This window comes from Saccostrea cucullata, unplaced genomic scaffold (genome assembly GCF_032062105.1).
Source record: "Saccostrea cucullata isolate Sc308-1 unplaced genomic scaffold, CSIRO_AGI_Scuc_v1 ctg1039, whole genome shotgun sequence".
In the NCBI taxonomy this organism is placed as follows: domain Eukaryota; kingdom Metazoa; phylum Mollusca; class Bivalvia; order Ostreida; family Ostreidae; genus Saccostrea; species Saccostrea cuccullata.
Genome location: NW_026928226.1, coordinates 77,464 through 100,793, shown reverse-complemented (window position 1 = coordinate 100,793; position 23,330 = coordinate 77,464). Strand labels below are relative to the sequence as shown.

At 30.6% G+C, this 23,330-nt stretch overlaps 1 protein-coding gene across 3 annotated transcripts; it reads right to left on the bottom strand.

Moving 5' to 3' along the window:
• Positions 1-1,604: 1,604 nt before the first annotated feature.
• LOC134276827 (uncharacterized) lies at positions 1,605-22,826 on the bottom strand. Of its 3 annotated transcripts, none has more exons than XM_062759116.1 (5): positions 22,734-22,826; positions 13,500-13,650; positions 3,434-3,715; positions 2,746-2,959; positions 1,605-2,604 (listed from the first exon to the last, which is right to left on the bottom strand). In XM_062759116.1, exons 2-5 carry the CDS (start codon positions 13,510-13,512, stop codon positions 2,235-2,237), a joined length of 879 nt encoding a protein of 292 aa, XP_062615100.1. In that variant the 5' UTR covers positions 13,513-13,650; positions 22,734-22,826; the 3' UTR covers positions 1,605-2,234. The 3 variants fall into 3 exon arrangements, with proteins under 3 accessions (XP_062615100.1, XP_062615101.1, XP_062615102.1); XM_062759117.1 differs by lacking the exon at positions 22,734-22,826 and adding an exon at positions 13,839-13,869; XM_062759118.1 differs by lacking the exons at positions 13,500-13,650; positions 22,734-22,826 and adding an exon at positions 8,881-9,179.
• Between the last annotated feature and the right edge of the window lie 504 nt (positions 22,827-23,330).

Below are 23,330 nucleotides of genomic sequence, written 5' to 3'. Positions count from 1 at the left end.
TGAAAGGCAGTAAAGGTTTATTGAGGAAATAAGGAAATGATGGGAATTTTCGACCTCTTTTGCCATTTCTCAGTATATCACACCCTAGAAACGTCATGTCGTTTTCCTCAAACAAAATTGTGGTTTTGAGATAAATTTCCGCATATTATTGGCAGACGACACCAAATTCCGTTACCTTACATTTTCCATCAGATAATCACAGCGGGAAAATTGAGAAGCCTTGAAATATATGTGCGTGTTTTACATTTCTGACTCAAAATAATTTATGATTTTATTTAAAGTAGGTGTCATTGTTCAATGTAAATGCATTTAAATGCACTTTAAATGTCAAATTCACAGAAAAATAGATTCTGACAGACGCCTACGTTTACACACAAAAAGCATTATACAGTCATTTTTTTAGAAGAATGGAGTAATAACTGGTATAAGGGTTTGAAATAAATTTTGATCTGGAAATCGAATACATGTATATTTAAAATATGGAATTCGCTTATATCATTATGCTTCAATTCATCGTTTATAAAGCAGCTGTAGATTTTTTTACTCCTCCCTTGATTTGTTCTCTAATTTGAAAACTGTCATGTGATGTCAGAGAGATTATATTTGGAATGAAGGATATGAAGATAACGAACAGTATTCAATATCAAAGTCCATAAAACAATACAAAAGAGGAGCAGAGCAAACACGGACCTCTAAAACACCAGAGTCGGGATCAGGTGCAATGGAGGAGTGAGCATCCCCTTCTGACCGGTAACACCCGCCGTCTGCTCCTTGTCATGATCGGAAAATAACGGGAAAACTGTCATCAATTCAGTGTTTAAATAATGGACTAACAATGAGTATGAAAAACGTCAGTCAGCATTTGACTCAATGATAAATGGTATTAATATTAATACAAATAAATATTGAGGAATCAATATTTCTTAATCAAAATGGCATTCTAATAATACGAAATATTTTTGATAAACAAAAGACGATGTCAGAATGGAAAATGATTTGTTATTAACAGAATTGTCTGTTATTCATCGAGTAAAAAAGGGGAAAGTATCTTTTTACTCAAATATGGATAATACTATAGCGACTACAGCATATTTTCATTTCTCCATAAAAGGCTTCATTATTTTTACTAACACTACATGTGCCATGAGTCATGTTTGGTAAGGATGATATGTATTTTCAAATAATTTAAAACATTTAATATTTTGTTACATTCCAAGAGAGACACACATCTTGGAAAAATACTCAGATGAATTGATTTTCACAGTACTTTCTTGAACGACGCATCCATTTTGGCACTATAAACTGTAGATGTTTTCTAAAGTCAAAATTGGCAAAGGGAACAATGTTTTAAATAGATCCTTGAATCTCATTTAGAATGATGCTTATCCCTCTTAGACACTTGGTTCAATCTCCAAAATTTCCGAACAAATCCGTGCTTTACACACTCTCCAAATGTTACCAACGGTTTGACATCCAGGAAAATTGCTTCCCAAAGAATTAAAATGATTTTGTTATGCGAGTATATAGGTAGGTAAATAAAACAGGTGTACTAACACGGTTGAACTCTAAATGTTCTTGCGTTAAGTAAAATAATAAAGTGAATGAAATATTCCACCGTCTGTATTATTTTTTGACAAAAGGTATTTTAATAAATAACAAAAGAAAGCAAAGAGGCATGTAGATATATATTTTATGTATTTCAATGATTAAGATAATTTATAGCATAATCGTTCCCTTCTCAGTATAAGTATTGCTAACATATATAGCTTATACAAATATTTCCAGATCTGTTTGGAAAGTTGAGACGCAACAAAATTATAAATATACACATAATGCCCAAGACAAAAATATATATATAAAACACTCCTCTCGAAAACATCAATATTATACATAAATACATTCCCTTGCATACAATGTATAAGCATACATAAATTGAATGCTTATCCAAACATGGAATCAAATACATTTTATAATTTATAAATAGTACAAAAATTGGATTTGCTATATTTGAACAGTGGAAAGATAAACATACCCGATGAATAAAGAATTTTCCTTTCATTCTTCAAAACGAAAACCATCATTTCAAGGAATAAAAAGTGTTTCAATCTATCACGAAAAATTTAACGGAAAATAATTTTCCAACCTTTTTACCGATATTTATTTTATATCACAAGTAAATTCAAATGAATCATCTGTCTTTTTTACCCTTAATACCGTGAAATTAGAGGATTTTTTTAGTAATTCGAATTGAACCACCTGTCCTCTGCGACTGTGTACTGTAACGACCTGCTGTCTCTGTCGCGCTCCCGTCGTAACCTTTCATCGTAGTTATTTGCAAAGGCGGTTTGAAGATATTCATGACTTCTTGCACGTCTGACTCGCGGGTCATATTGTGAATGAGCGCCTTCGAGTCGATCTTGGTATCTCTCACGTTTAAAACGTTGGTCGAAAGTGTTAAAATATGGGACGTCATTTCTATCCTGGTCATGTGTGCGTTTGAAGCGTTCAGAGCTGTGTGATGACGCTGATGCGCTTGGCGTTGGAGAATTTGTTTGACGGAAGTAGTCATAGACTGTTGTGGAACCGGACTGTCGAGAAGGCAGACTACAAAACATAATATTTCCTTGCTTATTTTAAGTAAAATATTAATCAGTTACATTTTGGAAGAATTCACAATTTTATAATATATTTTTTATTGCTAGAACCTTGTAACTAAAAAAAAAAATTTGATAAACTAAGAGTTACCTGTCAAATATTCGCACGTGTGCAGGTCGGCGGTCTTTTTCTTCAATTTCCTCTATTTTTCTATTAATAAGTTTGCGCATGCGCACTAAATAAGTCAGAATGAACACAAGGCTTAAAAACATAATGGCTAAAACACAGACTGTAATGATATATGGAGTAATGCTTCCGGCGAAAATTCCAAATGACGAATCAGATTCTGATGAGGAGGATGCTCCTAGAAAAGAAAATAATACAATAATTAGAGTTTTAGTTTCAAGCGTTTTCTGCATTTTATAAATTGCTAATAGGATTTTTTGTCATATATGTAGCTATTAAGCTTTCCATATTTTGTAAAACATGACTTTCGACTATTAAAATAAACGCAAACATCAAAAGAAAATAATGATTTCATTCTATTGAGAAAAAATTCTTTATAAAATGAATAAGGTTAAATGATTGATCTAAATTTTTTTTTTTAAAAAAGCATATCTAAAGCACGAAAGATCGACCCAGGTGCGATATACATTTTTCTTAAATGATTACCCTATTACCTTATCTTTAGAGTACATTGCAATATTTTAGATATAAAAAAAATCTGCTTGCTGCATGAAAACAGTTTTGCATCATATTACAATAGTAAAGTACAAATTCAAGCATACTTTATCAATTTTATAGACGTGTAACATGAAATAAATTTAATTGTATGTACCTTTGATAGGTTTTTCTGTGGGGATTATAACAGAAGATGTTTTCAATTGTTCCGCTTCGAATTCTTCTTTGCTCACACATCTTGGAATCGGTTTATCCCACGTTCCATTATTTTGACAGGTTAGCCACGTAGGCCCGAGGACCTTTAGTGTGTTTGAGAGACAAGTGACCTTGACTTTGGTTCCGGGTCGTCTGCTGTAAGTACTCAGCTGTAAAGAGTCCATATTGGCTATTGTAATTATATTGTATTCCTTCGCGAGGACTGGGCACAACTTCATGTTTCCTGAAAAATATATTAATATCATAAATAAAAGATAAGGAAAAAAAATAAAATTTCAATTAAATAATTCTCAATTATTTATTGAATTTGATTTGTGTTGGATATTTTTAATTAAAGAAATGGATGATACATTTTAATATAAAGGGTTTTTTAATGTAATACCGGTATGTATTATGGACTTGATATATTGGAATTCCAATGTATAAAAAAAGCTATAGTTATGAAGCGTGGTTTAATATTTGTGTATTTCTTTTTTAAAATTATGTTCAACGCTCTTTCTTATTTATATATGAAAAAGTCTTAAATCAATTATGTATTTACTTTTGATAATTCTTAAGAGAAATAGAATGAAATAAACAATCGTGTAATGTATAATGAAAACTTCTTTTAACCATTTACATGTGTCCCTGGGAAAATATTTTTATTATTATTGAACTATAATTTTAAGAGATAAACAAGAATTCTAACGGGTGTGGCAAATATTTGGCATTTTTTTTCTCTCTCACAATTAATCATTGTACATTGAAAATATGTATACTTTTAAACAAGATGATATTAAACTCTTTTTATGTCTTTGATTTGAAAGGATTTTTAACTAATTTCTAATTGTGTTCGTTCAAAAAATGTAGATTATAAACGCCGAGGACTTTTACATGTAACAGATACGCCGACCTCACATAAATCATTTTAATGTAATATTGTATACATGAGTGGTTTGTGGGTCTGTCATCCATCTTTGTTTTATATAATGGAGTACGCAGGGGAATAGGTTGGGCATAATCAGTCAATTTGAATATATACTTTTGAACCTTGTATTATAAATCAAATTAAAATGTCAACAAAGTAGATTGGACTTTAGATGGAACTGTTTAAAGTCAGCGATGTCTTTTGTCGTGTGTTTTTAAAATTCATATATATATAATGAAAGATAAAAGATGTGATTTCAAAGTTTTCAACGAAAAGAAGAAGTGATTTATCAATGTGATAATGGAAATTTATCAGTACTTTCTGCAAAGAAAACAAAGTACACAATGAGTTAATAACCTAACAAATTTCATTGATAATCCCATACTCAGAGATGAGTTTAGTTCAATATTAGAGCACATGTGTATTTAGGTTGCTTGAGTTTTATGGAATATGAAATACACAGAAAACAACTTTGAGATATATTTGGGTTTTGTCCTTAAAAGATGAATCAAATATTTGGAGATAACGAATAGTGTTCGAGTTAGAAATTCCATTTCTGATAAAAAACAAAAAGAAGCGCAGCAAACACGGACCTTCAAAACATCAGAAGTGAGATCGGGTGCCATGGAGGAGTAAGCATCCCTTGCATCGGATACACCTACAGTGTGCCCTTTGTCATGATCGGGAAATAAGGGAAAATTCCGTGGACAACTCAGTATAAAAAGAGTCAGTTTGTCATGTGAATGTATATTATAGATAAATGTTCAAAAAAAATATATATATGAAAAGAAAAAAATCTTCATTGTCTTATTTAAGTCTAAAATAAATGAGGTGTTTTCATTTAGTACTGAGTACACTCAAAACAGTAAAGGAATTAAAATACATCCCTAACTGGGTTTTTTTCTCTGCCTGAAAACTTCAAAGATAAAAGGGCTTCTCCTTGAGCAGTTCCATATTAATTGAATAATTTTTTCATATTAATTACGCATATGTTAATTATTGTGGGAATATTTCTCAACAATTTTATATAACACAGTATTATTTGTGAAGTAGTTTTATTGAAATTGACACCAAAAAATAAGACTCTAAAGGGAAAAATGTATATATTTGTAACCAAAAATAACTTGATCTGACGGAAATCGTCACCTCTGATTATTTGATGACTAAATAAACTCATAATGTACATGTTGATAATGCATAGAAGGAATGCCGTTTTGAAATTGTTGATGGGCGGTTTTTTTTTCATGAAATTTAACAAATTTTTCAAAACATCATCATTTCATTCATTACGTTTGCTGCAAGTTTCTGTATGTACCCCCTCCTATATGAATTAATAAATTCATTGACAAGGATGTTTTTATTCATTCTTCTGTCGATCTTCAACAGATACGCCACATTTTGAATCACTTATACATGTAGGTATTTTATGCTTAGGTTATACACGAGTCTCATTTTTCATTCTATGATACGAAACACATTACTTACTTCAAAACCCTGCATGTTTCTGCACATCTGTCAAAGACAGATTTATAGCTCAATTTGCCTATAAATTTTGACCTTTTATAAAGCATGCAAAATAAAGATACACCTTTACTGCATTTAAATGTGATAGTATTTCCGTAGACAAAAACAGAATTCTGACAGATGGATTGAAATGTTGTGAACGTCAGAAAAATGTCACACAGACTACATTTCTTTTTTGACATTGATTTCTTTGCAGTGCTTACCTAGAGAGCTCTATTTGAAATTGTAAATCACCTTGTAATAGCAAAAACTTAATTCTAACTTTATAACTATAGACCACATGATTACGCAAATCACTGTGTTTATTTGGACTATTAAATTCCTCCTTAGAACCTGACCCTATTCTAATAATTTCAGAAAGTGATAATATCTGTAATATTTTTTTTATTCGTCGGTATCAATACAAATGATTAAAATCTGATTGTGAGTCTTTATTGTTTTAGCATGTTTATCATTTTGTAAAATTAATATCTATTTTATCCGGCTTCACTTGTTATACAAAGGAGAGGCTGTGCATAGGCTTTGCTTGTTTCCAAATTCTTACTAAGTTATTCCTTAAATATGTTTCAATCAATGTTCAAAAGTTACGTCGTTGTTTAATTTATCCGATAAATTATAGTGGTACCTTCAGCTTTAGTATTGTGTGAATATATATATTATTTTTTCTTCTAAATGCTTCGTTTGCTGATTAATTGATTGCATGTTAAGCATAAACAACCCAGATTGCACTGCATACTAGAACAGATGATTCTTTTTTTTTTTTTTTTTTTTTTGTCTTGTCAGTATTCTAGAATAAATAATCTGGTGGATTTTACTCCCAGACTTGAATACAAAAACACATTTTTCATCCTTATGCATGGAACATTTTTCATACTGACAGAAAGGAAATTTGCGCGTTCGTTACAAAAAGGTGACTTTTAACATTTTTTTAGAAAACAATCCTTAATCAGCAGATAAGCCGTATTTCTTTATATATGCTTAATTTAATTTTATCATAATACACCATTATAAATAAAATCTGGAGTTTTTATTCATAAATAAATGAAGATGATGATAAGGAACTTTATTGAAACTGAAAGCTCCATTTAAACAATAAAAATCATAGGCAGAGCAATTAAGGACATTGTTTCATCCATACAATTTTATTTTAACATAAGGCTCATAGTTTCTTGGAAATAAAACTTGCATCAGGCAAAAACTTAAACCTTTTAACTCAAGCAAGTCTGATATTGTGCATCCTTAGATTTGTCATCCATGCAAGTTTGGTCAACAATGGAGCTTATAGTTATTTGTAAATAAGACCTGCACCAAAAACATTATCCTGTGCACCAAAAAATGTAGGTCAGATCCAGCAACCGTCGCAAGCATGGTAGTATGCATCCTTAAGATGTATCATCCATGCATGTTTGGTAAACATTTGGCTTATAGTTGCGATATAAGACACACACCAACGACCTACACCAAAAAATTTAATCTGCATCAAAAATATTCACCTGCACCCAACATTTTAACCTTCTCCAAAAACATTAACATGGACATTCCTTTGCTGACATTGCAGCATCTAAAGCATTATCTGATACAATGTAACACATCAGAAGGGTCATCCATACATGATCAATGTAGGGCATAGAGGTACATAAAAACAGCTACAACCTTGGACGCCGATGCCATTACCAACATCGACGCCAGGGGTATCACATAAGCTCCCGTAACTTAGTTGAGGTGAGCTAGAAATGTTATTCATTTCAAATATTATTCTTCATCAAGATGTACTTAGTTTACGTTTTGTTTCATTTTGGATCAAATTCAATATCTCTTCTCCAACATCAATCTATCAAGGACACATATTACAGTTATATATTACCTTATCTTACCACAGTCTTATACATAAACATATGTGGGTTTTTTAAAAAGATCAAAGAGGTGTTAAGTCATCATTATAATAGAATGACAAATGTATATTTATGTTATGTTTTAATGACCTTAATATAACTTAGGTTCACTGTCTTTTCTTGTTTGTTTGATTGTTTCTTTGTGAGTTTTTTCTTCATCTTATCAATGGCATATTTATAGCCATATAAATAAAGAGTAAAGCTCAGCTTTTTTGCAATTATCGATTTGATATGATAGCTTGCATTGCTTGAAGGCAAGAAAAAGGAGTGTATTTTGTTTCAGAAGCAAATGTGAGTGTATATGAATTTTATATCACAAATATCCTTTATAAGGTTTCATACCTTTAAAATGATGCTATATACATGTAATAACTGTAATTTATATTTGAAACTAGTCTTTCAGTATAAGTGAGTACTTTTTAATTCAATATACATGGTCCTTACTACGAAAAGTTTGGTAGGATACCTTAAGATAAAGACAAAATTACTTAGTCGTACGTAGCTCTCGTGTGTTTCGTACTTTATTATTGAAATTCCTCAAATTTACAATTTGTATCCTTTCAGAACCAGAGAAATGCTGAAAATAGCACAGATTATAAGCATACTATCTAAATGTGTGATTTTTACATACATAGATTGTACATGCATGAAGAGAAAAGAACAGTTAATTGCTGCAAAATAATTTGATATCAGCAATGCTGTTATAAAATTATTATAACTTATATTACAGTGATCACTTGAAGATATTTTTGCATTGACAAAAATGGTGAAGATTGATACATTTCTTTTAAATTTGTGCAAGGACATATTATGCAAATTATGCAAGGTAAACTATTCCATTCAATTTCTAAACTTTAGCCAAAAAAAATTAACTGAGATTCAATGAATTTAACATGCAATGCAAGGAGTGCTGTGCAAAACTTTTTTTAAATCCTCATTTCAATGCCAGGTTCACACTTTCATTGATACTCAAGAAACGGTTTACGTAAAATTAAATCGAATTATTATATATAATTGGATGTTCCTTCATTCCTAGGACTAAGAAGTTAGTGAAAATATACTTACTTATTGACGTGTTAAGTAATCCTTAAATATCACTTGCTACGATGCAGAAATGATTATTTCAACATAGATTGGCATTGATCAGTCCATTTCATTTTTCTTATCGCCAGTATTCAAAACTGGTATTTTTCACAATAATTTAAATGAATTTGTAATGACGAGATTGAAATTTTTAAATTCACCCTCTCAACAATGTTGATGAGTATCGATCTCCCTTTCTCTCTCTTCCTTTGTCTTACACAAAAGAAATGTCAAAATCAAAATTCAGGTGTAAAACGAACTGTTAAATTGTGATCCTCCTGTTAAATTGACCAGTAATGCCCAGTTGACGAATCGGTTTTGAAGTCTCGTGTTTGGAGTCAAGTGTTCATATTGTGATGAAATAGGCCGTTACGCTTGACTGACGTTATGAATACATTATCGCTCTTGTATATATTACGGAAAACTATTAAAGGTCGAGCTATGTCTATTTTTGAAATAATAAATTCACATTTTTCTTCAAAAGGAATGTATTCTAGAATTCTTTTCAACTTTTTTTTTACCTTTTATGTATGTAATATGTCAAGGAACAAAATCTGTATAAAAATTGAATTTGCCTAATAATATCATTCTATATTAACTGCATATTTCTTCCACAATTTGGAAACGTTTTGGAGAATCTCGTTGAAATAATTAGAGTAAGCTTGGTGAATGTCTTTGGTATCTCAATACAAGTTGCATGTAATACAAGTATTTAGAAAGCAAATGAATTTCGATAAAATTTATTTTATCTTTATACGTTTATGCAATGTGTCAGATTAGAAAAAACATGGATGAATAAATGAATCTGCATAATGATTATGACTTATAAGTAAAAAAAAATATATTTTATTTTTGATATAGAAGTAAGGCGTGGGCAAGATAACGTGGTAAATTAAAGGTTTTAGAGCGCCTTGAGAATTCATAATCATTAATCATGGCTGAAACATGTAATACTGTATTCGGCTTAAAAGAATTTAACTTGCATTGGTGTGTCCTTCCTTTTGACATTATTGAAATATTTCTTTCTCATTGGTTTAGATACCACTCTTTATGACACGTAAACAGTCTATTAACACGATCAAATCTCCCACGCAATTGATTGATCGATATAAAAAATAAAATCAGATTTATCGTTTTTGTCCTTACATGACATTTATATTGTCTGTGTTTTAAAACTTTTAGCACATATATTTGTTTTGCCTTAATTGATATATTAAATCTAACAACCAAACTTAGTGTTAAGTGTGATGGCTTTAACTTTTCAATCGTCAACTTCCCTTACTTTTGCAGCATTATGCCTTCATCACCTGAATACGAGGTTTCTATCCCTCAGTTGATTCGATACGCAGGAGCATAATATGCGTATGAACAATTTCTGATACGAGATTGGTTATTGACAAACAAGTTGATGAAACAATAATATCAGTAATCTCTTTGGCAGGTGATGCTAACTCCTCAATGGCACTTAATTATGATCGAACGTCTGATATTTTGGAGGTCCGTGTTTGCTCTGTTAAAGTTTGTATTGCTTAATGGACTTACTGAGCTTGAACATTTCGTTTTCTTTATATATTTCATTCATAATGTTAAAATACTATATAAAGTAAACTCATTCCTAGGTGAAATTTTCTCCGCTGGAAAAAGCCTGTAATTTTGAGACGTATATCTTTGCTCAATTGTTCTGTACTATTTTACGTTAGTTTAAGCAAATATTCAATTCTAATTAAATACCGAATAAGCAGAAATTTTAGCTAGGGTTTAATTTTGGCATTATATTATTAGCCAGGCTACTGAGATCGCAAATATTGAATATCACTTAAAATAAATAGCGATTTATTTGTTAAAGCTTCTCTAGTGAGTATTTTAAAATAGCTGAAAATAAAATACAAATAACGCTAAATTTGCGTCTCGCTAAAATTTCCACTTATACGGTATGTTTTGAATGAATAAGGAAGATAACGATCAGTAATAAGATCGAATGAACAATAAAATTGGAAGCTGAACAAACACAGGCCTCTAAAATATCACAGGTACATTCTAGGATTAAGTGTCATGGAGAAATAAGCATTCCTATAGCAAAGAAATAGACACATTTCAATTCAAATGACTAGCGAAAACAGAAAACTCAAAAAAGACCAAGATGTGTTCCCATAATGTAGACTATTCGAAAGGGTGTGTAAAAGACTGCATATAGAGTATCAGAATCTTTTGAATTCAGAGCTCGTGTTGAGCTGAAGAATTAGGGAAAAGAATAAAGAATAAGAGACAGGATAAAATAAAAGAAAACAGTGAAAGAATCCCAAAGAACTGGGCGGCGATAATCAAATTATTTGATCTTAAACTCAAATAGAGAAAGAGAATAATTTACACCTTAAGAACCCTACGCAGGGGTACGTATGAAAAAAAACGTTTGTATCTTAAAGAGGAATCTTTCTGATTTTTTTTAGGAATAGAATAACGTGAGAGAAGTTTCCATAATTCCATAAATAAGCCTTTAAAAAAAATTGAGAAATAGAAGACAGAGACACGACATTGAGTTGACAATCTGTTATAGAACCTGTTTTATTTGGGACACTGCGATAGGTTATCATAGATCAAAAATATATCTTGCATACATCTTGTAAAGCTAATAAATTAGATAAAGGGCGGAAGGTCCCCCGCAATCGGTCATTTTGAATGTGTTTTTGAACTTGGCATATCAATCAAATGAATTTACACATGAATAAAAGGACATTTTAAAAAGTCTAATGATTTAGAGACTTAAGTTTTTGATTCTTTTTTCTCTATTTTTGGATTCCAGGATTATATTTTTATTTTTGGTGCTAATCATGTGAATCTTTGAAAACTGGTGCTTCATTTGTATGGAAATGGCAATTTAGTGGACCTACAACAATGTTATAGTGATTAAAAAAAGCATATGTTAACAAGTGTTAAACATCAACATAATTAGTTGTCTTGTGAAAATTAAATAAATTATAACTGTTTACTGTATATTTTAAAATTGTCTTATTTGGTATATCCACATAGGTAAATGACACGAAAGAATTCAAGGCAAACAATAGTATAATGTTTTCAAACTAAATAACTCATTCTGTTTAGAATCTCTACATTAGATATTTTTTTAAAAGTACTATTGGAGGGTGTTTGTTTGTTCATGGGTATTTGACTTGTCTCAATGATTCTTTTAAATTAACGTTAAAATTTAGAAATTTAGAGTATTTATATTGGTTCTTGTACAATATGTTCAATTTGCAAATACATTTTAAAATAAAGTCAGAAAGCATTCCAAGATTTAGAGCAGCCTACCCTAACAAAAAAATACTATAGTTAACTATAGTTTACTATAGTTTACTATAGTTAACTATAGTAAATCAAAGTGTCAAAGTTTTCGCCAAAGTTTTTCAAAGTGTCAAAGTTTTCGCCAAAGTTTTTCAAAGTGTCAAAGTTTTTGTCAAAGTTTTTCAAAGTGTCAAAGTTTTCGTTTTTCAAATTGTCAAAGTTTTCGATAGAGTTTTTCAAAGTGTCAAAGTTTTTGTCAAAGTTTTTCAAAGTGTCAAAGTTTTCAATAAAGTTTTTCAAAGTGTCAAAGTTTTCGTCAAAGTTTTTCAAAGTGTCAAAGTTTTCGTCAAAGTTTTTCAAAGTGTCAAAGTTATCACTATAGTTAACTATAGTAAACTATAGTTAACTATAGTTAACTATAGTAATTTTTTGTTAGGGTAAAACAACCATGTAAAAAAAAATTATGTTTGTTTCTTGATTAAATGTAATTTATCTAAAATCACCGAGCCAGTAGAATTAATAGCGAAGATCAGTGTGTTTATGACAAATTAAGTTCCGTCTTTTTCTAATGTCTGTTTAACAAATGTATTTACTTTACATAAAAAATCTAAAACTGAGTAAATACTATCGAAAATTGTCCGATACTTTGCGAAAACTAAGTCTAGTAAATTACTTGATCAGCCTGACGAACCCTTTCTTTACTTAGTGATTTGAGCTAGATATTATATCAGATACTTAAAAAATAGAAAAAAAATACATATGTATAGGGAAAGTCGAAAAACCAAAATAAAATACTATTTAAAATTGATTATATTTGATGCAGTGGAACTAGCCTAATGTGCATACCATAGTTTTCGGGGGTGGCAAAATTAAACTACATTCCACATAAGGCATTTTAGTACAACATAGAATTTTTCGGAAATGGACCAAAAAAAAATAACGGATATATGCAATCCTTCAGAAAACATAATATCCACATATCAGAGATTTACAATATCAAGATAAATTGCAAAAATTAGAAAAAGCAAACATTTTTTGTAACTTTGATAAGGAGTTAAAATTCTTTATCTGGCTCTAACACAAAGACCTTGATTGGCAAACCTAAGACCAAGCTGGCAATATTTGTAGACTAATACATCTAATCTCATATAAGGGGGACGTTATATATCGAGCTTAAATAACTAGTTTCAAGCTTATATTAGTAGAAATACTAATATTATATAAGAAGAAAGTAGATATGCTGAAAAGATCAAATATCAAAATTATAATTATTACTTGAAATTAAGAAGGCTTACAAGTAAAGAAACTAAATCGATTCTTACTTTGTGACGACATTTGTATTTTCAACCAGTAGAAACTGTGAATTGTTTTGAGGATCCTCTCTTTCTAGCGGACCATATTCACAAAAATTCCTTTCCAAAATATCACAGTGGCTTCCTCTTCCCACTGCAAAATGTTGTTAGACCAATATAACTGTAAGAAAAAAGAAAAAAATCAAAAATTAACAATCCTTGTTGGTCTTTTCGGTGTTTTATATCTTATCTTCCTTAGGTTTTGAAATATTAATCGTTCCTATGTTTAATCATTGGACAATCATAAAATAAAATTGTTTGTGATACACACTCTTGCAGTAACTGACGGGCTCGTATGGTTACGCTTACCTGAATGTGGTCAAATGCTAAAACCACACTTTCAATTGAAAACATCAAGACTAAGTTATACTTCTGTCAGCTGTGTATTAATTCATTACAGTGATCTGCAGGCTTTATGAATACATTATCTTTTCTGTATAATTTATAGGTAGTTAAAACCGCCTTGTCTAAATCTGTCCATATTTGTAATCATAAATCTGAATTTTTTTTTATAGAATGCGTGGTCAAAACACAGAAAATATTTATATCCTGATAAGAAATAAAAATATGATTCATGCATCAAACACCTCAAGTTTCCTTCAATTTTTTTTCTTCTCTGTCTTCAATATAACAAACAGCTGTGTGTTTCTGATGATTTGAAAATAAACTTTGAAGGATATTTGTTAAAACATATGCATGGATTTCAAGTTTTATGCTCATTGAAGAAAGGTGAGAGATTCGTTTAATTTTTTTTCATAATTTCTTTTCCCCCTTAGGCATGTTATGTCTGAGCAAAGTGCCAATGATTAATAGATGTGCGCATTAACCACAATGGCTTTGCAAATATGACTCGTAAAGATCAATATGTTACAAGCATAATAAACTATGTAACCAGTAAGGAGGTGTTGATACATCTGGCTAGGAAAATGCTGTGCTGTGTACACATTTCTCCGAAAAAGGGACCCTGACAAAGGACAAGATAGGGTAATACCCTTTTTTGTCCCCCTGAATTTGGGTGTCTTTCAGGATGATGTAACAGTTTATCCATAAAACCTGTTGTCATCCCTGCCACAAAATGTGTAAAGTTTTGAAAATTCACAGAGGTTACAGAGAGGTCAGAAAATATGTCAATTTTCGAATTTTCTCAGTTTAATGTAAACTTTCATCAATTTTCAGCTCATTTTTCTTCGGAAAACATAGAACACAAGCGTTTTCGAATTTTCTCAGTTTAATGTAAACTTTCATCAATTTTCAGCTCATTTTTCTTCGGAAAACATAGAACACAAGCGTGCCTATCTACCAAATTTATATATTTTATAAATAAGTATCAGAGGCAAATTATGTGCAAAAATATCAGAAAGGCAAGCTTGTGCTCTATGTTTTCCGAAGAAAAGGTATCTCAAATATGATGAAATTCTACCAGAAATGAGGGGAAATTTGGGAAAATGTCGTACTTCTTCACCTTCTAGAGGTTATAATGTAAGCTTTGAATCCAAATTGGTGCTGGTTTTAAAGCAAGCATCATTATAAGTTCTTAACTACGAACTATCACAGTTTTAGCAGTATTCTGATTTTTACATCAATAAGGGGCCATATTTGGCCGTTTCTCTACCTTATCCTTATATTTATTAAATTCAAAATTCTTTACCAATACATCTATATTAGGCTAATGTTAAAATTGCATCCAACCCCAATCTAAACCTCCTTCTTAAGAATATATTTAATACGTCTCCCCCGCCATTAACAAATCAATAGATGTGATCGATTGAACATTACAAACATCAATAAAAGTGAATCAGAATATAGGCTAAGGGCTCAACACTTTGATCACAAGATCATACAAGTGCATTTTAATGTTCTTGTAATTTCCTAGATTTGATTTCTTTTAAATATACATGTATCAGACTTTTATAATTGAAAATTTATACATGTGTAGAATTATTAATATGAGAGTATATATACACATGTATAGGTTTTATTATGATTTTCAAAATTCATTCACGTGATAAATGCTATTATTTATTGTGACAGAAGCCAAAATTATAATTATGTTTTCAATCAATAACATTATTATTCTCCCTTACTTACTGACATCTTTACAATCTATCAATATGTTACCATGGAGTTGTCTACAACATAAAAAGCTTGAATTATATGTATAATCTTCTTAAGCAGTAGACCAAGTTCAAAACATATTTAAACACTAAATATATGTCAATCTGAAAAACAGTAATGTTAGTATTTTCCAAAGTTACTTCTAGACGAGTCATGAAAAAAACTTGGCTAACAATTTTAAAGTGTGTTTTTGTGCAATAAAGATATTAAAATGCAGGATTCTTCTGAAATAAAGAAAATAATTACAAAGATATACAAGTGAACAAAATGAGATTCATGTGTAAGATAGAACCAAGCGTCAGATTTTCGTAAAAAGAAGCCACAGTGATTTTGAAGATTTTTTTTAGAAGATATGGCATATGAATATCAAAAATACCAATAAGATAAAAAGTGGGGAAAATTAGAAAAAAAAAAACAATTAAAACAACTATACGGTAACACGCAAAATTCTCTGTTTTCATGTTTTCGCTAAAATATTTTACGCAGCAGCAAAATATAATTAATTAGGTCAGACAGTTCTGTTAGTGATTTATTGCCTTGTGTATTATTTATTACACATTCTTATATCTTGTGCCTGAAGAGGAGAAGGACAAATTACAATTATAAATAGGTTAAAATTAATGAGCTCCCAAACATTTTGCGTTATATTTTAAAGAGTTGAAGAGTTCCACTGTAACTGTCTGTTGCATATAGATGTATATGATCGTCTTCTTCATGGCACCTGCTCCGACCCACGCTATTTGTAGAGGTCTGTGTTAACTTTGCTCCTCAAGTTAGTTATTCAAATGGACTTTTGATCAGTTTTCGTTATTTTCAAATTTCATATTGGTGTAAGGTGAACTACTTCTTTTCCATGCCGTTTTTAGTTCATCAATATACCATATGTACAGTATAAGAAGAATTTTTAGTGATGAATTAATTGTGGCATTATTAGCTAGGGTACTTAGATCTCTTAAATTGAAAATCGCTAAAATGTAATAGCTCCTATATTGAGCATTTAAAAATTATTTTTTTTTAATTTATCTAAGGTCTTTTTGAAAACCGTCTTCTATGGTTGCAATATTTTTTCAACTCACATCCTTATCTTAATTTTTATGCCCTTAAACGAAGTTTCGGGGGTATATAGTTTTTGTCGTGTCCGTCCGTCTGTCTGTCTGTCTGTCTGTTTGTCTGTTTGTCCGCAAAAAAACTTTAACCTTGCCCATAACTTTTGATTTAGTGGAGCTATGACTTTCAGATTTCAATGTGTATTTGTTGTGACAAGACTTTTCTTTTGGTACCACCAAATTTGACATTTTGCCCTTGACTTGGAGTTTGGCCCACTTTTACCCAAAAATTCTTAACTTCTACTTTGGCCATATCTTTTGAACAGTAGATGTGTTTCACAAACACATCTTGTTTTATATAAAAGACAGATATTATTTTAAATTGTTATCAATTAATAAAGACGGGTTACTTGCTTGTTCAAATGCGTTGACCCTTTCTTCCCAAAAATATTTTGTTAAAAAACTAATACTTAAAAATCACATATTTTCGTGGGGTCAAATTTTCGAGGTTTGAGGAAAAAATACTGGATTTGTGGAGACTTGATTTCGTGGTTTGAGAGTGTTAAGTAGTAATGCATATAAATTTTGTGCTATTCATAAACTCGTGCAGTCCTGCTTTTAAATAAAATTATGACAATATATATTAAAATATATCATAAATATATCTTATATCAGGAATAGAGATCATATTTATCATATTTGAAACATCATGCACCAAGTTGTTTTTCCTCTATATAATCGTAAGGAATACTTTCAAACGCGAGAATGAAATCCATTGAATATCATTGAATGCCATTGAATACAATTGAATATCATTGAATACAGTTGAATATCATTGAATACATTGAATATCATTGAATAGCATTGGATATCATTGAATACAATTGAATATCATTGAATACCATGGAATATAATTGAATACCATTGAATTTCATTGAATATTGTTGAACCACCCAACACACACGAAAAGTTGTGATTTCACAGTATTTGCTTGTAGTAATTTTAAAATGATATTTCATAATGAAACATGTGGACGACTTTAAGCATCCATAATATTATACGTGAATAATTTTTCATTTGTTACATTACATGTAAGCATTTCAATGTGATTTACCTGTGTGGTCGGAAATAATGCAGAATGTATACATCATAAAAGACATTAAATATGACTCATATATCATACGTTTAGCTGAGATGAGAGCGATCCTGTTAGGGTTTTTTTCAAAAACAATGTCATTGCGTTGTCCTTTCAAAAGTTTGATATAAAAAACAATATACGATGTTGTTCGTTTTGTAACTGAGGTAGAGGTGCCTTCATACATCTGTCGTGTTTGTTTCTCGTCTCTTATTCTATGGTCGATACAATGATCTTGTCAGCAAAAACAATTTATCATTGAGACAAATGCTGACTGAAGTTTTTCATACTAATTGTTAGTCCATTATTTATACACTAAATTGACGACGGATTTTTACGTTATTTCCCGATAATGACATGGAACACACGGCGAGTGTGACCGGTCAGTAGGGGATGCTCACTCCTCCATGGCACCCGATCCCATCTCATGTTTCGGAGGTCCGTGTTTGCTCTGCTCCTATTCTGTATTGTTTTATGGACTTTGATATTGAATACTGTTCGTTATCTTCATATACTCCATTCAGCAAGGCAAGAGGCAGGCAAAGGAGATTTTTGTTTTGTTTGTTTTGTTATATTTTTGGTCGCACACTTACCATTTATGAATGGCTCCTTTAATACATTCTTATAAAATATGACCTTTTTAGCATATTTTTTTTCTTCAGCAAAACCATTTATATATCATTTGATTGTTTATTAATATATTTCATACCAGTTATCTATTGTGAAATCACAAATATTCGCTGGGGTTTAATTTTCGTTATTTTCAAGAAATGAAGAGACCACAAATTGACGTTCACCACGAAATGTAAAATGTTACACACATAACTACTGAACAATTTTTCACCCACGAAATCAAATCCCCACAATCCAAGAGTTTTTCCTCAAAAAATGAATTTGACCCCTTCGAAAATATGGGAACCTTTAAATTCAATAAATATGCAACATATTAAATTCAACAAGGATTCGTATTTTTGTGTATACTGTCACTACATGCGAAAAAGTCAATCAAGTTGCAGCAAATCCTCAAATCCCCACAAACCCCCAACAAAGCCAGAATTAACTTTTATTTGTCTTGCTTAACAGTATTTATAATTCAGAGTAATGTCTTTCAATAGACAAGTGTTCTTTTCCTCTCAAAGAAACAAAAAAAGCAATGTATTGTGTGAACTTTTTTTCGAACAAATAATAACTCATACAAGGTATAACATTGCAATACCGTATTATCCGATTTTTATATCGAAAATATATATATTCCTTTGTTATAATATTATACTGAGAAATATACTGCCCCTATATATTATCAACTCGACATTTAGAGATATCGATGACCTATTGGCAATTAACAATCAAGGTAATTTCCAACTTTTTGTTGCTACGATATATCTTGGTGAGCTTGAGATAAACGATACCACAGAGTTTGATACATCTGTTTCATATTTGGATATTTTACTTCAAAAGACATTAATAGTAGTCTAACAACCAAGCTATATGATAAACGTGATGACTTTAACTTTTCTATCGTCAACTTCCCTTACTTATGCAGCAGTATACCTTCATCACCTGCATACAGAGGAATTTCAGCTGTCTCGTTTAAAGTAATCTTTTAGTAAGTTCTATGGTCAATACAATGACCTTGACAGCAAATTCAATTTATCACTGTGTCAAATAACTGACTGACGTTTTTCATACTAATTGTTAGTACATTAATTGAATTGAATTGACGACGGATTTGTTTACGTTATTTCCTGATCATGACAAGGAGCACACCGGTAGGCAGTGGATGCCCACTCCTCCATGGCAGCTGATCCCACCTCCGATGTTTTGGAGGTCCGTGTTTGCTCTGCGCCTATTTTGTTTTTTGTGTTATAGACTTTTGATCTTGAGTTCTGTTCGTTATCTCAATACGTTTCATTTCATTAATTACTAGTAATATTAAAACATGCACAGCACGCACGCAGTTACATACCATATTAACTTTCGGAGTTAACGTTTAGTGCAAAGTCATTATGATTTTGTAGCCATTTTATTATGACTCAGAATGACATAATATGGAATTTCAAAAACATGGACATTATCAGTTTATTTCAGAACGCCTTGCCCTTAATCAAGACAACAAATTCCACGTAGTTAATCAACCTCATCATATTTGATGAATCTAAGCATAAATTCAATCATCTTTTAAAATGCGCCTGAAAAAAGCACGTGCGTTTTTGTTTATAGATTCTTGAAACTTACATGTGGCACCTAACTCAGCACGTGTAAAAACGAAAAAAAAATGAATATTTAATTTTTCTTAAAATTTTATAAAAGCAGATGAATAATCAATTTTTTGCAAATATTGCGAAATCTGTTAAATCTAAAAAATATTTCATTTAATTTTTTAGGTAACGACCTTATACCTGGCTTAAATATTCTTTAAGAAAGATTAACGAATTCTGTTAATGGTTCATTTTGTCATTTGTCATCATGACATTTAGTACATTAGTGCAAACTAAGTGGTGGAAGAGCAAAACTTTTCTTACTTTCTTTAGTTTTTAGAAGATTACCATTCAGCCATTGTTTGAATGTGAAGCATAAGAGACATAAGAGACACATTTAATACAAGCAGAACATATACATGTAGGTGAGCATTATAAAACAATACAAAATTTGTTAATGAATAAATAATTATACGAACATACACAGAAGTGAGATCTGGTGATCAGGTGTCATGAATGAGTATGCATCCTCCGTCGTTAAATCAGATGTTATGTGTATTCGTTGTTAAGATCAAATAAACGGGAAGAACTGCAAATGCTTTAATGAGGAAAATAATGATCGCCTTAGAATTGGTATGATAAATGTTATATGTATAAAAATTATTACGATTTGTAATTGTTTCTTTCTTTGATTAAAGCATTTATTCTAAAAAAGCATACAACATAATTTACACTTCTATCAAGAAGAAAAAAAACAGTTGGTAGTGTTTTCTCAAAACAATAAGAGAGGATGCTTATAACATTGTATCTCTATATAAATAACATGGTACATGACAATTTACTGTATATGTTATCTATGTATGAAATATATATGGAGATAACGAACAGCATTCATGATCGATCTAGCTCAAAAGTCCATAAATCCATACAGAATAGGAGCAGAGCAAAAACGGACTTCCAAAAATTAAAGGTGGGTTCATCTACAATGTAGGAGAGTGCAGCCTTTGCCGACCGTTGACAGCCGCCGTGTGTTCCTTGTCATGATCGGGAAATAACGGAAAAATCCGTCGTCAATTGAGTGTATTTATCTTTTTTCTGATTCCTATGTAAGATGTAATTCTTAATTTTTGTATAGCATTGTTCTTTCGAATTGGGCGTTCGTAAAGTCATTTTCATGTTGCATTCCAAATATTCAAAGAAAATACTTTTCTTCGTTGTGACAGGTGCGTCTATGAAAAGCTGTATATATTTAATTATGTTATATTGTGTTTACAACAGATCTAAATATTCCTAAATATAACTTTCTACATCAGCTAGCACAACATCTCAATAAACAGAAAGCAGAAGGTGCATATGATAAAGGAGAAAGCAGAAGTTGCATATGATACAGATTTATTGACTTTATATTTAACTGTGTATGAATGCAAGTGCATTTGTAGAAAGAACGATTCAAAATTTTCATTTATTATTTTTTTATGGAACTAAACATTTTACCATTATTTTGTATAGATTATTTATATCAAATAGTTCAAAATTAATAAAAATTATTTAGTATTGGCATTTGAATTAAAACTGACTATCAGCCTACGTTTTTGAAGTGCTTGATAACACATCATTCTAATAAACCTACTATGCGTTATAATTTCCTTATTGGGTTTTTATTTGAGGCCTATGGGTACTTAAATTTAACTCTGTGAAAACCTAACTGTCACTAGCCATGAAAAAGGTAAAAGTTGTAAAATCGTGGTGTTATTTTAGGATTCAATATGTCGAGGAGAAATCAAATTCGTATAAAAATGTAATCTGTGTATTAACTTCCCCAGGGAATTCAAAAATTATAAATTATGTAACATATATAAAAATAGCATATATAAAAATTTGTCTTCCATCGCAAATATGCATATGGACAACAGGAGTTAATTAACGTTATTTTTTTCTGTAATTGAAAGAGTTATTTGCAATTTCATGAATTTTGCAACAAAAAATTTCGACATCAAAGTTGCAGTTCATATTGCTTCAAATCATAGTGATTCAGTAATTGTCTTCTCTTCATGTTGCATTATAAAGAATGATTAAGAATTCATTATATAATCTCTTATCAACATTATCATTTGTAGTGAAGTCCACATAATTATGATAATGAATAATGAGAAAATTACTTCCGTTATACATAAGAATTCAAGTTAATTAATGCATAATTAATAAGAAAAGGTGTAGTGTAAATTATAAAGTATTTCTTTAAGATTGGATTCGATTGAAACATTAATAACTTGGAAAATACATTGAAAATAACCATGTTAATCATTCTTATACAAAATATATAATCTTCACTTAATTGGAAGTTTTCTTGTGTTTTAAGAAAGCTATTTTGAAGAACAACAGAAACAAACTGTAGAAAATTAAATCATCAGCTGAATTTTAGACAGAAATTCGTAATCACGAATTTAAAATACTGTGGAATCATTACTTTTCGTAGGTGACCGATAGTTCGTGGGTAACCCTTATGTACGAGTTAACGTCTTCCCGAGCAATTATTTTGTCAACAAATCTGTTCTTAAATCTTCTGTACATGATTATGAGTAACTCACGATATATAACGTCTTTACGAACCAACAAAATTTTGCTTGCCCACGAACAATGACCCTTAAGAATAATAATTATTCCACAGTGTTCCTTAGCAGCTAGTTAAAACTGAAAATGAAATACTTACAGACATATGAAAGAAATATTATATCTCTCAACTGTTCTGGGAAAGCTCACTTTCTGTAATAATTAAAGTCTGTGGAGAACACCTATAATGTAAAATGTCACAGACGATTTTTTTCATTAATTACCACATCCTGCCCATAACATTGCATTGCGTCTACATAGTGGTGATTCTATTGAAATAAAAATGTGCATGTTCACCAGACCGTGAAATTTTCATAACCTCTAATAATTAATAAGTCGTGAAAATACGAATTAATTTCTCTCGTAAAAAAGCGACATTTTCCATTAAGACTTTTTTCTTCAGATGTGTATGTTGACTTCCTGCTGGTGGTGTTTATTTACAAAATTATGTATCAGAATGTTTTCTTGAAGCGCCTTTCATGTGCTAAATTTTCCTCCTAAGAAAATGATTTTATGATTTTCAAAAGAATTACACGTCGTAAATTTGCGCGAAATTTGGAAAATAACCCTCTCTTAAGTATCTAAATGTCGTTTTTAATTTGACATAAAGCAGATATAGACGTCGAATATCGTATAACTTATTTATGCATCCTACAGTCCCTAGTCGTATTATTTTACAGATATTTTCGATGAAAAG